Source organism: Mustela erminea, chromosome 8, assembly GCF_009829155.1.
Source record: "Mustela erminea isolate mMusErm1 chromosome 8, mMusErm1.Pri, whole genome shotgun sequence".
NCBI classification, from domain to species: domain Eukaryota; kingdom Metazoa; phylum Chordata; class Mammalia; order Carnivora; family Mustelidae; genus Mustela; species Mustela erminea.
The window spans coordinates 18,920,141-18,935,516 of record NC_045621.1 but is presented as its reverse complement, the minus strand read 5'-3'; the positions used below and the strand labels follow the sequence as shown (position 1 = coordinate 18,935,516).

Sequence of the window (15,376 nt, the reverse complement as noted above, 5' to 3'; positions counted from 1 at the left end):
CAAGACGCCGAGCCCAGCTTTCCTGTATGATCCCCGTCACCCACTGCCACGTGTTGCCTGACTGCCTTCCTTTTTCCTTCCCACTCCCATTGGTAGATAGTGTGTGTCTGAGCCATCATGTTTTTTTTTTTTTTTAAAGATTTTATTTATCTATTTGACAGACAGAGATCACAAGTAGGCAGAGAGGCAGGCAGAGAGAGAGGGGGAAGCAGGCTCCCCGCTAAGCAGAAAGCCCAATGTGGGGCTCGATCCCAGGACCCGAGAGGCTTTAACCCACTGAGCCACCCAGGTGCCCCAGAGCCATCATCTTGATAGGGGTTTTACAGAGTTTAAGTATCAAAACTCTTCATTCTGCTCCCAGGGGTCAAGAAGATGGAGATCAAACATCACAGATATTGCATATCAATCGCACTTACTGTTATATAATGGACCCTTTACATTAGAGGGACTTACTCGCATGGTCATAGCTGGAGTCCCAAAGGCCATGTCTTCTTTCCACAGCAAACAGGAAAACTGCTTCCTGAAGGCTGGGCGGAACATGCCAGGGTTCTTCTAAACCCACCAGTCAGATAGCTGATGCCTCCATCTGGGAGGAGGCCAGATAAGCAAAGGGGGGAGATGCTGGGAATACTCCTCTAGGGGATCCCTTTGAAATGGGAACTTGAGGGCCAGTGAATGGGAGTTTCCTGCTTGTGGATGTCTTTTTGTGTCTTGCCTTCTAGCTTCAAGCAGTCTATCTTCAGATACTACACATACAGTTAAAAGTTAGTTTTGGAGGTGGTAACAAATCTGTGCTTTTAGAAAGACAAGAAAGAAAGAAAGAAAGAAAGCTTGGTAAGAAGACCAAAAAAGGCATAGGGAAAAGGGTCAAGGAAGAGAGTACACCAAGACAGTCCCTAAATCTTCTAGAACATAAAGAATTTGGTTTGGGTGAAAATGAAAAAAATCAAGCATGGGTTTAAGGGAAGCTGATGAAAGTGATCTCTTTCACTTTGAGACTGTTCCTAGTACTACTTGGATCCACTCTCATGACTTTAATTTTATCAAATTGTTGTCATTACTAAAATAGCTCAAGTAGAAATTACTCTAAGAGATGCTGTCAGGGTTTTTCGAGGGTTTTAGCGAAGAAGAGGGAAGGTTGTGTTGTAAAGACCCTGTAAAGTTCAAAGGGATGAGACTCACAAAAAAATATAAGGAAAGAGGAGCAGGCATTTAGAGTGGGGAGTGACGTGAAAGAGAAGTCTGAGGAGCCCCTACCGGGACAGTGTTTGTCACAGAAGCGACAGGCTGGATGAGGCTGGTGTATACAGAGACTTCTGCGTATAAGCCGGAAGGAAACATAGGTTCCAGAGAAAGACTAAAGAAAGACAGCTTGCTTCTCAGGGAAATCAAAAAGATAATCTGAACTTCTAAGCCAGTAAGAGGTTATTGACCTTTCAAAGCCATTGAAATAGAGGTGGAAACACTGTGCTGTGGTTCCACAGAAACATGGCCTACCGACTATGTCTTCTCTTCCTCACTTGGGTTTCCTCACTTCTTTATAAAGTGCTGTGCCACAAAAAGAGAGTTAGTGGTGGTTTAATAGAATGTTAAAGATCAGGGAGAATCACTGTAGGAGGACCATCGTTGGGGTACACAGCAAACTCTGTGAGGCAAAAGGGTTCAGTAAAGGGCTGAACCCTGTAGGGAGAGTGAGGCAGTTGCTTTGGGCATACGACTTAAGAGGATGCCTCCCCCAACCACTCAGTATTGAGATAAATAATATCTTACATGTAACCTCATTGAAAAGTCTCAATTAATGTAAAAAAAATCCATGATGAATAAAATGTAAAATTTTAGAGATAGGATCAGTATGACTGAATTTTTCTTTTGTCTTGGGCTTGTATATGGCTTGGCACTGGTTCAGAGGAACATTCCAGTAAGACCATTGATTTTTTTTTTTTTTAATTTTGTTTATTTATTTGAGAGTATGAGCAGGGGGAGAGGGAGAACCAGACTCCCACTCAACAAGGAGGTTGGTGTGGAACTCGATCCCAGGACCCTGGGATCATGACCGGAGCCAAAGACAGATACTTAACCAACTGAGCCACCCAGGCATCCAAGACTATTGATTAAATAAGACAACTTCCCCCAAAGCTTTCAGTATGTAAGTTCCAAGTAGCCTAGACCAGCATTTGCTTTATTACAAGGATGGTGAGGCTGAACTCCTTTCCTTGTCTGGGGTTGCAGGGTACAATATGGGGAATCCTGCTACTCCTGTGTTTAAGAGACAACTGGCAGCGGGAAGTAGACTGTGACAGAGGGACAATATTCCCACTGCTGGCCACATTTATGTTTAAAATAATCAGATCAGTTCATCCCTTTCCCTTTCTGCAGTTTTCCAAATAAGAGTTACTGGTTGCGAGTGTTTCACCAGAAGGATTACTTCATGAAGAAAAGAGCTAGTGTTTCTGGCAGGTAATTGAGGAGGTGGTGGTGCAGTGTGGATAAGGCTTCTCTTTGATACCTCTCTACTCTAAACGAACGTAGTGGCACGAATCTTTTCTTTCGGCTAAGAAAGTAGAGCTGGTGAGAGGGCTTTCCTCCTTCCCGTGATAGACCTTGTATCTGTTACTTGCAGGGAAAAGTGATTTAATAGTGTCCATACTCAGACCTCTTATTTTGCCCTTTGTGCTGTCACAAAGCTGAGAACCACTGTGCTGTCATCTCTTCCTCACTTGGCTTTTACTTCCTTCTTTATAAAGAAATAAATGTCTTCTTTGGAAATGCATGTTGATTATATCGTACCACCTAATGGTTTATAATGAGACCTTAGCATCTTAATGGATAGCTCTAGGTAAAAATATTAGGTTACATAAAGAGAACTCTTAACCAGCCATTATTCAGTATCAAATACATCAGATGCTCTCAGTCACATAACAGAAAATCAAATTCAAATTGGTTTGTACAGTAATGGGGAATGAATCTCAGTCAGCTGAGCTTTAGGAGTCAGAAGATCTGGTAGCTCAAATTTTTTGCATCTGTCTTTTGGTCTTCACGCCCCAAACAGCATTTTCTCCCTGAAACCACCTGCCCCTTCTGACTGATGGATTTCTCATATAATATCATGGGCATCTTTGACAATCCCAGTCCTTTCCACATTAGTTACCAAAAATGTTGCAGTTCATCTCCATAGTATCTCCTTCTCTTTCCCCTTCCTGCTCCCAAGCTCACTGCCTACTTAGCCCAGACTGGTGCAATAACTTACCAACTTGTCCTGTCCCCTTCCTTTTTTTTTTCTTGCCAGTTAATCTTTCCAAAGCTCAGATTGCTGTTCTGCCTCAAACAACTCTAGCTCTTCCTGTATCTTATTGGTTAGTAAGCATTCCTCCCCCTAAACCTTCAGGATTCTTAGGTTCTAGCTATAGTTTATGATTCCAAGTTCTTTTTTCCTAACACCCCTCTCATTACGGGGGCTTCAGACATCTGGAGTAATCAACATTTTCCAAACATGCCCCTATTTTTCTGAGCTGTTGTCTTCCAAAATCCCTTTTCTTTTTCAAGGCCCAGTTCAAATGCCCCAGGCCTGCACAGCCTTCCCCTGTCTCCACAGTTAGAGCTGTTGCTTCCTCCTTGGCTTATCTCTACTATCTTGAGCTTTCCACCATCTAGATTTGCACTCCTGTCCCCTTCATCCTTCTTAGTCGGGGTGATGCTAATGCTGTGAGGGCCTAGGCTAATTCATTGACAGAGTAACTTATGCTCTTTTGTATAATTGATTTATATTTCCTGTACTTCCCGTATTACCATATACAAAGAGATCATTTTTAAATATTTTATATATAGGAAATAGCTACATGGAAATTCATCCATATATATATTAGCGTTTCTCATCAAGTACCACATCAGCTACTTCTGTTAAGCTCTGTCTTCTTTCTTAACTGTATAACCATGGGCAGAATACTTTATCACACTCTGCCTCAGTTTCTTAATCTATAAAATGGAAATAGTACCTACCTTGTAGAATTGATAATAAATATGTGTGTGTGTGAGGTACTTATAACTGTGCCTGGCATATAGTAAGTACTATGTATTTGTTTATCCATTTACCTATTTATTATTTCCATTTAAAATTACTTAAACTGTTTTCTTGAGAGTCTTGGGTAAAGAGCCAACAGGCACAGAAATTAATGAGAAAATTTGTCATAAACTATTAAGAAAACAAGTGTGAAAAAAATACTAAGTTTAGACTGATTTAAATATACTAGATGGAGAAATAACATTTTATTGTTAACCTTCTCTGACCTTATATTACCATAATATTGGTACTGAAGCACCTTATCACAAACATCTTCCAAACCATGTCTTTGGAAGTGAAAATCTGTGTCACAGATACTTTTAATTCAGTGTAGCTATTTAGTAGACAAAAAAGCAGTCAGAATCTCTAGAACAGTGCACATATTTACTTACTTGCCTTGGCAAAAATCAAGATTTATTGCCTTTCAAGATAAATTTTGACTAAATATTGACTTTAGTCTCTCAATCATTGTTTACCTGAAAGACCAATGAATCTTGACACTTCTCAACTTGAGTTGGAATCTACTTGGTATTTATTAATGTATTTAATATGATTTGTAATCTTAGTAAAACATTCTATGAAGAGTAAACAAACATTAAAGCTTTTATCCAGCATAGACAGGCTTTATTTTTTCTTTTTATTTTTTTTCTGTAAAAACTTTATTGTTTCCATTTGGTCCACAGCTGAGGAGGGGCTTCAGGGTGTTAAAAAACTGCTTAGTGGCTGCAGGAAATAGATACCCTGATACCTGGGGAATACAGAGGAACCCCTCAAAGACCACTGGGCTCCAGAGGCTCCTAGTCCTTCTTGAGGGTGAGTCTTTACAGGAGATGCTAGTCCAGCCCATGCCCTAACTTGCAGAAGTTAGTTGGTCGCCATCTTCTTCTTCTTTTTTTTTGTTTTTAAGATTTTATTTATTTATTTGAGAGAGAGACAGGGAGAGAGAGCATGAGCGAGGAGAAGGTCAGAGGGAGAAGCACACTCCCCATGGAGCCGGGAGCCCGATATGGGACTCGATCCCGGGACTCTGGGATCATGACCTGAGCTGAAGGCAGTCGTCCAACCAACTGAGCCACCCAGGCGTCCCGGTTGCCATCTTCTTGATGAGTTTCACCTCCTCATCTAGGAAGTGGCCCTCCAGGAAGTCACAGAAATGGAGGTCTGTGCGGGTAGAACCGCCTTGATGATCCTAAAGGGCCCAGGTCAGTTCTCTTCTGCCCTGATTTTGCATCTTCAGGAGACACTGGGCACCCTCATGCTTCCCCTGGGCAACCTGGCAGAAGAGCTGGCACATGCCCTCCAGAGCCACATCATTGCAGCCAAAAATAGAAGCCCAAGGAGAGGTAGGTGTAGAAAGCCTGCAGATGTAGGTTGACCCAGAAGTTGACAGCAGCCTCTACTTTGGTGAAATAATTCTGATGAATCTAGGAGCTCAAGGTTGGTGGGAAGTAAGGAGCTAACCACAAAAAACAGTGTTGGCTGGTCCCAGAGGCAGAGGATGGTCAAGAAAGGATGGTTTTGGAGGTTGCACCTGGGAAGGAGGTTGGGGGTGGTTGGAGGTTGAAAGAAGGGGTAGTCCCCCAGGTCTGTTTCATGCAAACATTGTGGAAGCGAGAGACAGCTGCATGGGATTGCCGGGTGCTATCTGTATTTTCAGTCAACAGTGAGTCAGTGGTTGTAGACTGTAAGCTTGGAAAACAGAGTTCTGTAGGACCTTTTTCCTGCTGATTCTTATAAAGTAGCAAGTCATTGAAAACCTGCCCCCCACATTTCTGTTTTCCTTCATTTTGGAAAATCTAGTTTGTAGAGCTTTGGATCAAAGTTCAGGCCTTCAATCCCCATTTTACAAAGTGCTTACCACAGGTCATTGACCCGCACCAGGGCACTGGACAGCGGGGGTGAGGGGGCAAGGACAGTCCTTTTGCCCTTCCTATGGCCACCTCTCCCTCCATTGTGTGCATATAGTAAAAGAGGGTATGAAACTTGCCAGTTTTTTCACTTTTAAAAGAGAAAATGAAAATTTATCCCCTTACTCTTATCTCTTTTCCTCCCTTTTTTAGGAAGACCCCCTTCTCTTCTTTCTTTTGGTTTGCCTTTGTTTTTTTTCTTAGAGCATTTCCTACCTTCCAAACACAAAATACCAAATTTACTTTACCAAACTGAGTAAAGGAGGTAGTGTGGCTGACCACACTTAGAAGGCATTGTGTGAGTTCTTTCCTTAGGGAGATCCACCTGGATCTAGCCACAGCTCACGTCATTTTCCTCTTAATGCCCATGAATTTTCCAGCTGCTGGTCAGGGGAAGGAGGGCAGATTTGGTAGCCATGAGGCAGTGAGAAGGTGGTTGGCTTCTCCTCAAGATCTCGGCTTCAGTAACACCACGTTGCCGCCAATTGAGCTAACTAGGTACACTTGTTAGAAGAAAGCTTGTGCCTTTGTGGAGAATTATGCCAAAATTTCTGCTTCAACCCCTGGCAACAGATTCTTTTGGTCGTCTTTAGTGAAAGGCCATTTGGGAAATGGACTGTACATGCAGCAAATAGGATTTCAGTTAAATGGTAACATTTGTTTCCAAAAGAGTACCAGAGGGGAAGCTAAGCTCTTCAGAGCATGTGTTCATTAAAGATTTGAAGTGGGGTGGGAAGCAATAAAAAAAAAAAGGCCAGTGAGTTCTCTTGTGAGATAGTTTTTTGTTCCTATGAATTGAACACCCTCTGAAAAGTTTCAAAAAGAGACTGGAAAGAATGTATTTGCTTTGATCCAATATGTGGAGGGTTCCCTACTACAAATACCCCTTAATTTAGAAGTATTATTCAAAAGTCTGTTTGAAAGTACATAAAAATATAATATGTAAATAAGCTCTAATTAGTTATTTCAATTAATTATTTTTTGTCTCTGCTTTGCGGTTCTGTTTTTCTCGACATAATGTCGCTTGTCAGAGTCCAGCTTTGGCACCCTTCAAAAAATGTGTTTTTGTCATAATCGTTATTACAAAAACACATTTTTTTTTGCCCTGTTGAAAACATCACAATGATAAAGTAAAATCCAGATCATATAACTTTAGGGGAATTGTTTAGACATTTTTAGTCTCTGATTTGCTAGTATGATACTAAAGAAGGAATCTTAAAATTAATTGAAAAAATAGGTGTTTCCTTCAAATAAATGGTAAGTGGTGTTTTTTAGAAAATGAATCTGCGTTAGGCCACTAGCCTCTAATCTTCTTTGACCCGCCTGTGTTCTTTCAATAACAAATACTACATTGAATTTGGAGATTAAAAGTTTTAATTCTAAACCAAGTAAGATGCTTCTCAGTGGAGACCGTGAATTCTGTGGGAAAACACTGGTAAAATGAACTCAGGTTGTTTCTACATAGCAGATTTTTAGAAATTGACTGGGAACCTGAAATGTTGATTTTGGAAGTTGAGAGAGTATACTGCATGATCATTTATAAGGTTTTCATTTGAGGGGCTGCACACCCTCTGTGCTTGAATGGAATTAGAATTTTAGAGCTTGGAGGTGCCTTAGCAGCCACCTGGAAACCAGGGAGCCATTCTCAGCTTTTCCACCACCAGCGTCTCTGGTGGTAGTTGGCTGGTTGGGGAGAAATACAGGTTCCTGGGCTCTAATCCAGAGCTACAGAATCAAAGTCTTATGGGTGGGAGTTGGGGTGGGAGAGGGGTCTACATTTTTCACAGGCTTCTTCAGAAAATTCTGACACTCACTGAATTTGGCAAACCACGGATTTAGGATGGCCCCTTCCTTTGCAGCGTGGAAAGCAGACTTAGAGAGTTTGATGGGTCAAGTTCACAGTCTGTCCTAGGCAAGAATGGACTTTCTAACTTGGACTTGTGCTTGTCTGTACACCATGTATCCAAAACAGTCCTAAGCATGCAGATAGGTTCAAACCTACTTCTGGATCATTAGGGGTGATTTCGGCATGGCAAGTAGGAGAGCATCGTTCTAAATAAGGTATGAAGGTAAAGACACCCAAGAACTGTTACTTCTGTCTAACCTAAAGCCTGAGCGAGCCCTAGCCACGCTCTGTCAGCCCTTCTCTCTTTGATGAGCCTGGAGACCAGTGCACAGTGGTAAGAATGCCTAGCTAATTTAGTTAGCCCATGTAGTTGAACCCCCAGTGTGTTAGGCTTTGGACCTGGGTGCCTGGTTGAGATACAAATTTTTAGAACATATACTTTCTTAAAAAATGCATATTTGTGTATTTTAATATTGCTTATGTATGTTACATCTAAAAATCATAATAAAGTCATTAAAAACTATAGACTGATATACACATAGTACCCACTAAAGCATATATAAATATCTAGCAAATGCTTGCTAGTGTTAATTATATCTAAAATTCAAACAACCAAAAAACTAAAGTGACCCAAATTTATTTTTGCTGTATTCTTTGGTGAGTTTAAACTATAGTGATGATCTGGAATTCCTGCAGGACCATGATCACTTTCTAAATCCTTAAAAAAGACTGAGTTTTACTCATCGTCATTTCAGTGTTCAATTTGACCATCAGCGAATTTTTGGAAACAGCAATATCCCAGTGTCTAGGATGTGTCAAGTTCCACTGAATTCTGCTCCACAGTCCATATATGATCACATGAGCAATGTGTAATTCTTAGAATGGGCAACATATTTTTCACGGGGTTATTAACCAAAGAATGCTGTTTTAAGAGGCAGGTGACCAGGTTAGGGGAATCGGTTCTGAAAGAGCTTTGAGAAATTAGAATCTCTTTATATCCAGGTGTATGTGTGTCCAAGTAATACTCAATTTATCATCCTTTCTACATAAACAGTTATTGATGGTCTGCTGTATGTAAAGCTCTGTGTTAAGTACTGAGGATAAGAAATTGCTTTGAGGAGTTTCTAGTGTGGTTCTTATTGGACAAGCACATAAAAAGGCACAGTAGTTTCCAGAAGCGTGTGCTAAATGCCAGATGAGCAGTACTGCAGTCAGTGCAGCAAACACATTCCGGAGCCCACAGCCTGCTCATGGTGACCGACGACTGCACTTTCCCTCAGGGACAGCAGCAGCATGTGTATGTGCTGCTGCTCTGTCTGTCGCACACATCTCATTGCTCAGCCCGTCCGAAAAACAGGAACTCGTTCTGATTTTGCTGCTACTCAACAGTAAGGAAACAGTCATTCCAGGAAGGACCAGTGTGCAGCTTTTGAAGCACAATACCGATGCACTTACGTACTGTCTTTTAGTACCTCTTGTCTTTAAAGCAATACGATCTAATTCTCTTCCTGGAGAATGCACAGCAAGACTGCTTGATTACTGATACCATTTTATTTGTGATGAAAATTAAAGTCCTTTGAGTTTTTGTGATATTTTCATTCATGGAGTTCATGTGAATTAGTTTTTTCTTAGGTTAGCAGTTTGTTAAATAGACTGTTCAGAGCCCCTTTAATGGACATGAGGTTCCTCAGTGATGGTGATGAGGAGGAGGTGGGGGGGTGATGATATTATCATTAAATAGGCTTAATGTGAGATTTCTTTGGTCAGTGCAGTTCTTAATCCAGTCATGATCCAGAAAGAGATTTCTGAAATGAAAGCAGTTGATCAGAAATGCCAGGATGATATTGCTCTTTGTATAATCATGATTACCTGTTCTGGGCTGCCTGGATTTAGTTCCTTGGGTTCTGATGGGAATTCTGTACTCACCAAGAGAATGTAGTGCCTCCTACCTGAAGAAAAAGCATGGCTTCTTTGTGACAGGGCCTAGATTATTACCAGTCCGCCCGAGAGTCCCAGGACAATGCTCACAGAATCATGGATTTCCTCGGGCCTTAGCAATGACTTGCCGGCAGCCACTGGTCTTGAGTAATGGGCAGGATTTGGCAAAGTGGAAATCAGAGAAGAGGGTTTTGTGTAAGGAGACGTAATATGCACCAACGTATGGAGGGAGGGTCGAGTGAGCACACTGTTTATTTGGGGAATAGCAAGGAGAGTTCTCTGACTGCAATAAAGAAGTTGTATTTCTATTGGAGAGTAGTAGGAGTAGAGAGTTGGAAAGGTGATACAGGGGCCAGTCGGGGGATTCATTGACTATGTAAGTAAAGCAAGACTGCGTACCGGTTTTTAGAATCATTTTAAACTCAGACAAGCTTAGAGCCGAATCCAAACTCCACCTCTTCCAGGTTCGGTGACCTCAGATTGGCTAAAACCATCTCACAGATGTGTTGTATGCGTTATGTAAGATCCTTTATGAGAAGTCCCCAGCAAAATGTCTGGTGGTGGAAAGAGAGCTTATGAGGAACAAGTGAAGTGCTAATAGTGGAGTTGTAGAGAGGCTGATCTCTGACTACTGTATGCAGAAGACACAGAAGAGACCAGAAATGGGACCATATTAGATTCCAGTTATGGCAGCCCCGTAGAAGGTAAGGGGTTGAGGATATAGGGCTAGGAAGAGAAGGACACATCTATACATGTATTCTCTGAAGTTTTTTCTTTTTCTTTCCTTTTGCAGACTTTTGTTTGAGGGTTGTGTAACCTGTTCTGTGGTGTTAAAAGTACTACAGTACAGGCGCCTGGGTGGCTCATTCGTCAAGCCTCTGCCTTTGGCTCAGGTCATGATCCCAGGGTCCTGGGATCAAGTCCCTCGTTGGGCTCTCTGCTCAGTGGGGAGCCTGCGTCTCCCTCTCCCACTGCCCCTTCTTGTGCTCTCTCTCTCTCGCTGTGTCTCTGTCAAATAAATAAATATAGTCTTAAAAAAAAAAAGTACAGCACTAATCAGAGACTCATTCTTCTGCTTCAACAGGATGTCAGCGATCCATAGGTCTCTCCAGTGGGAAGGCCAAGGTGTGCAGTTACAGTGGGTGGTATTACTGCAGTGGCTGCCACGTGGACGACAGTTTCCTCATCCCGGCACGCATAGTCCACAACTGGGATACTTCAAAGTACAAGGTAAGCCCAGAGTCTGAGTTCACCTCAGAATCGCAGGGTGGGTGTCCAGCTGTCGTCGTGTGGGTTAAGAAATAATGGTGTAAGAATTTAAGCAGCTTTGACTAGGTAGTCTCATAAAAGCTATGAGATCTTATCTAATGCTTCTTAAATATCTCACATTTAAAGGCATCTCAACTACGACTTTTTATTCATTTCTCACTTAAAAAGATAATACAGCAGTTTCTACTTCTGGGCCTTGATAATTAACTGTGGGTGCTAATTCTGATAGATAGAGAGGCCTCTTTTTTTTTTTTTTTTAATTAGATCTTACCTCCAAAATCACAATATTGTCAGAGGATAAAAATAGGAAAATAGGGGCGCCTGGGTGGCTGAGTGGGTTTAGCCTCTGCCTTCGGCTCGGGTCATGATCTCGGGATCCTGAGATCAAGCCCCGCATCAGGCTCTCTGCTCAGCAGGGAGCATGCTTCTCCCTCTCCCTGCCTGCCTCTCTGCCTACTTGTGATCTCTCTGTCTGTGAAATAAATAAAATCTTTTAAAAAAAATAGGAAAATAACGCATGCATGGGCATACTAGTGACTTTTGAAGAAGAGGATGTATGTAATCAAGGTATTTCTTACTTTGAGTAGGACTACTCCTACTCATGTGAAGGTCAGTCTTCCAGCAGGTCCATCTCTCCTGGAACTAGAATCTGACGAGAAGCTAAGAGGATCTCTGGGTGCATGGCCACACCAAGGAGCGGTTCACTGAGCCACCCTTAGACCTTCAGCTGGACTGTTCCTTATTTTTTAAAAAGGGAGGAAGTGAGAAGCATGCTTTGCAGAGTAACTGCTAACAACCTAGCAGGGTATCCCAAAAGTACAAATAGCAGAGTTGGTAGCTATAAAAATGCAGGTCAACCGAGTAGGAGAGGAAGTCTGAGCGCTGGGGCACTCGCCTTAAGAGGGTAGAGAGGGGAGGGTAGAGAGAGGACCCTCGTGTGCTCAACAAGCCACACAAGGAATGTGTCTTCAGATCAGTTGTGACATAAGCTGATACGTAGGTCAGATAAGATGAGCACTGAGAATTGATCATGGGCTATAGGAATGTGGAGGTAATGAGTGACTTAATGAGAGCAGTTTGAATTGAGCAGTGGGAGAGAAGGTCTCATTGGAGTGAGTTTGACATGGAACAGGAGAGAAATAAGTGACAAGAACAGAGACCTCTTGAGAAGTTTTGCGATAAGGGCATGGAAGGAGAGATGGGGAGTAACCAGAGGGAAGTTTGATTTTTGCTTTAATGGAAGAAATAACAGCATGTTTTCTATGCTGATGTGAACTACCTAGGAGAGAAAGAATTGCTAGAATGATATGGTTGAGTGAGAAAGAATCATGTAGGTGGGGGTTGGCCTTTGCTTGGAGCAGGAAATAAGAGAAAAGGCAGAGTCTGGGTATAGGTGCCAGTGGGTAGCTTAGGGAAGTTCCCTTCTGTTTATATCAGTAGCTGTCATCATATTGATTTATTTCAGCACCTGTGATTCTTTTTTTTTTTTTTTTTTTTTGACAGATAGAGACAGAGCACAAGCAGGGGGAGTGGGAGAGGGAGAAGCGGGCTTCCCACAGAGCAGGGAGCCGGAGGTGGGGCCCGATCCCAGGAGCCTGCCTTTGACTCATGAGGCAGATGCTTAACGACTAAGCCACCCAGGCACCCCAGCACCCGTGATTCTAAAATGAGATTAAAGACCCAGCCCTGGTCACTCTGGAAGTGCCTTTACCTTCTGTTTCGTAGAGATACAGGAGTGATTAGGCAGTGATTCTGCCGGCCCTTTGGTAAACTTGTCTCCATCTACGTCCGTCCTCCTTGTGCTCCTTCCACCCGGAGAAGCAGCATCGCTCCTCCTATAGAAGGTGCTTTTTCTGCCTCGGCTCACTAGCTCTTCCATCGCTTTTGCCAAATCTGATTGACCCTTGTCAGTTTCTTTTTCTACTGGACTTCTCCGGAATACAGTGTTGGACCAGGAGTTCTTCTGCCTTGACTTGGAAGACACACTCCTGGTTCTCCGAATTCTCTTTTTCCTCAGTCACCTCTGATTCTTCGTCCTCTGCCTACACCTTTAATGTTGCAGTTCCTTGGCTTCATTTTTTTGTTTTCTCTTCCCAGTTTATTGCCTTCTCTCTTTCTCTTCATTAGTTTCAGCTCCCTGATGATTCCTACCCTTATCTGCAGCTCCATTTTTGCTACTAAAAGGGAGATTGTAGATTTAACTACCAAATAACATCTTAGCTCTGGTTTCAACTTCGTAGTCTTCAAGATATGGGGGTTGTCCTGCAGCAGGATTTGGCAAGTTGGGGGATCTAATCCGCTGACGTACTCTAGGCGTAGGATTCGTTTATGGTCCTGTGTTCTGCCAGAACAGAGAATTCTGGTACCTGAGTGACTAGAAGCTTCTCTGATCCTTCTGCCACAGTGCTGTCACATCTGCCTTGAATGAACCTTCCACACAAAGTGTCTGGTCCAAACATCATCTGTAAGGCTGCTTGTGTACCTCTTTGCTAATAGGTGTCTGAGACTTGGTGTCAGTGTAACTGTATCACCTGGGAACAAGGTATTTGGGGAAGGGACCCCAGACTGTCACCCACCTGTAATATTTGAAGTCTAAAACAAACACAAAAGTTGTGAGGGGCCATTTGGCTGGTACTTTTCTGTATCCCTGGGTAGGTCTGTCTCCAGTAACCATTCACATCTTGAGTGTCTTCATGGTGCCTCATCCCCATCCTTCTCAGCATATGACCTTGCCACCACTTCAAGGACAACACTAACACTGTACGATATGGATATGAATTCCTACAAATGTATCCATATTTGTACCTGGCTTTACTGCTTCCCCTCCTATCATAGGAAGAAGAGCCCTTTCTTTTGTTTAGAGATCATCCTTCGACATGTACTATAGATACCTTTCTCCGTCTGGGAGCTCCTCTTCATTCTTCCAGAGCTGATAAAAGCATGTCCTCGTTGGCAACACCTTTTCTGGTATTCCCCACCCTACCCTATTTGCTGCACTGCTGGCTCTCTCCCTCGTGCCACCACCGTGCCGTGCGTGTGTGTGTGTGTGTGTGTGTGTGCGCGCGTGTGTGTGTGTGTCTATAATCAGACTTACTTAAGGGGTAGGTAGTAGGAGCTTGGAGTTAAACAGGCATTTGTCCACGTCCGACCTCCACCTCTTATTTGGGGCTTGATTTGCTGAAACAAATCACTTGAACTTTCCTGAAACTGTTTACTAATTTGTAAAATGAACCCAGACTGCCTGAGTTCGGGTCTTGTCTTGGTCATTTAATAGCTGTCTAACCAGGGCAAGTTATGTAGTATCTCTGTGTTTGAGTATCCTCATCTGTAAAATGAGGACAATAACACTTCATGGGACCGCTGGCGGTTACACGGGTTCATGCATGTGAAGTAAACAGAATTGTGCCTAAGACGTAGTTATGCCGCTCCTCTCTGTGAGCTCCCTGGGCACAGGGAACATGTCTTCGCACAGTTTCTGGTGCGTATTAGGTAACAAGAATATATACTGACTCAGTGAAGGAATGAGGCCTGTCTTATGGGCCCCTCCAATTTGGTACCCCCAAATCGGCTTCATCACCCCCATCACATGTGCCTCTGGAATGTCCGTGGCCCCACCAGTCCCCACTCACTGCCAGCGCTGGGAGACAGCCTGGGCTCTTCCCTCTGCCACCCCCACCCCATCTAATCAGGTAGCAAAACCCAACCGCGGGATTTGCACGCCGGTGCACCTGCCGTCCACCTCACAAACTCGAACCTTGGGCGTCACTCCCATGAAGGAGTTTGGTAGCCTCCTAACTCCACTTCTGCCTGCCAGTCTTGCCTGGGCAATGGTTCAGAAAACCCTAATCGCACTGTGGGTAAATTTTGTGCCCTCAGTCTCAGTTTCTTCACCCTTAGAATGGAGGTGGTGATGATAATAATAGCAACTGCTCCATCAGATGGCTGCTGCCCTAAAAGGGTGATTCCCAGAAAGCCCTTAGCACCATGACTGGCACACGGGTGCTTGGTTAATGCCAGCTTTTATTATGAGTGTATAGAAGATGAACACAAATCTCTTGACCTGACACTAGGATCTTTTGTGATCTCTGGTCCCTGCTCTTCTAGCCCCTTCATGCCCCCCGCCATGAGCATCCTCAGTAAGGTCACAGTCCGTCCTGTTCCTCAGTCCCGCCGTGCTGTTTCACACCCCTCATCTTCCTCTTGCCCTCACTCAGCAAGGCAGACCCTAAGCGAGCCTGTCTTAAACCTCCCTTCCTCTGCCAGTTCCTTCCTGCCCCTCTCCCAGTTATCAGTCTCTCCTCTGCATCTTGTACATGACACTCGGAATATAGGCTATAAATATATTTGCCGTGTGTATTA

At 43.3% G+C, this 15,376-nt stretch overlaps 1 protein-coding gene across 6 annotated transcripts in view; it reads left to right on the top strand.

The window, feature by feature from the left end:
• The window catches only part of PLEKHM3 (pleckstrin homology domain containing M3), a 178,434-nt gene that overhangs the window by 56,719 nt on the left and 106,339 nt on the right, over window positions 1–15,376 (top strand). For all 6 annotated transcript variants that reach the window (XM_032354599.1, XM_032354600.1, XM_032354602.1 and 3 more), the window contains exon 4: window positions 10,833–10,978. In XM_032354599.1, coding sequence (XP_032210490.1) covers window positions 10,833–10,978 — 146 coding nt within the window. The remainder of the gene's footprint in view (window positions 1–10,832; window positions 10,979–15,376) is intronic.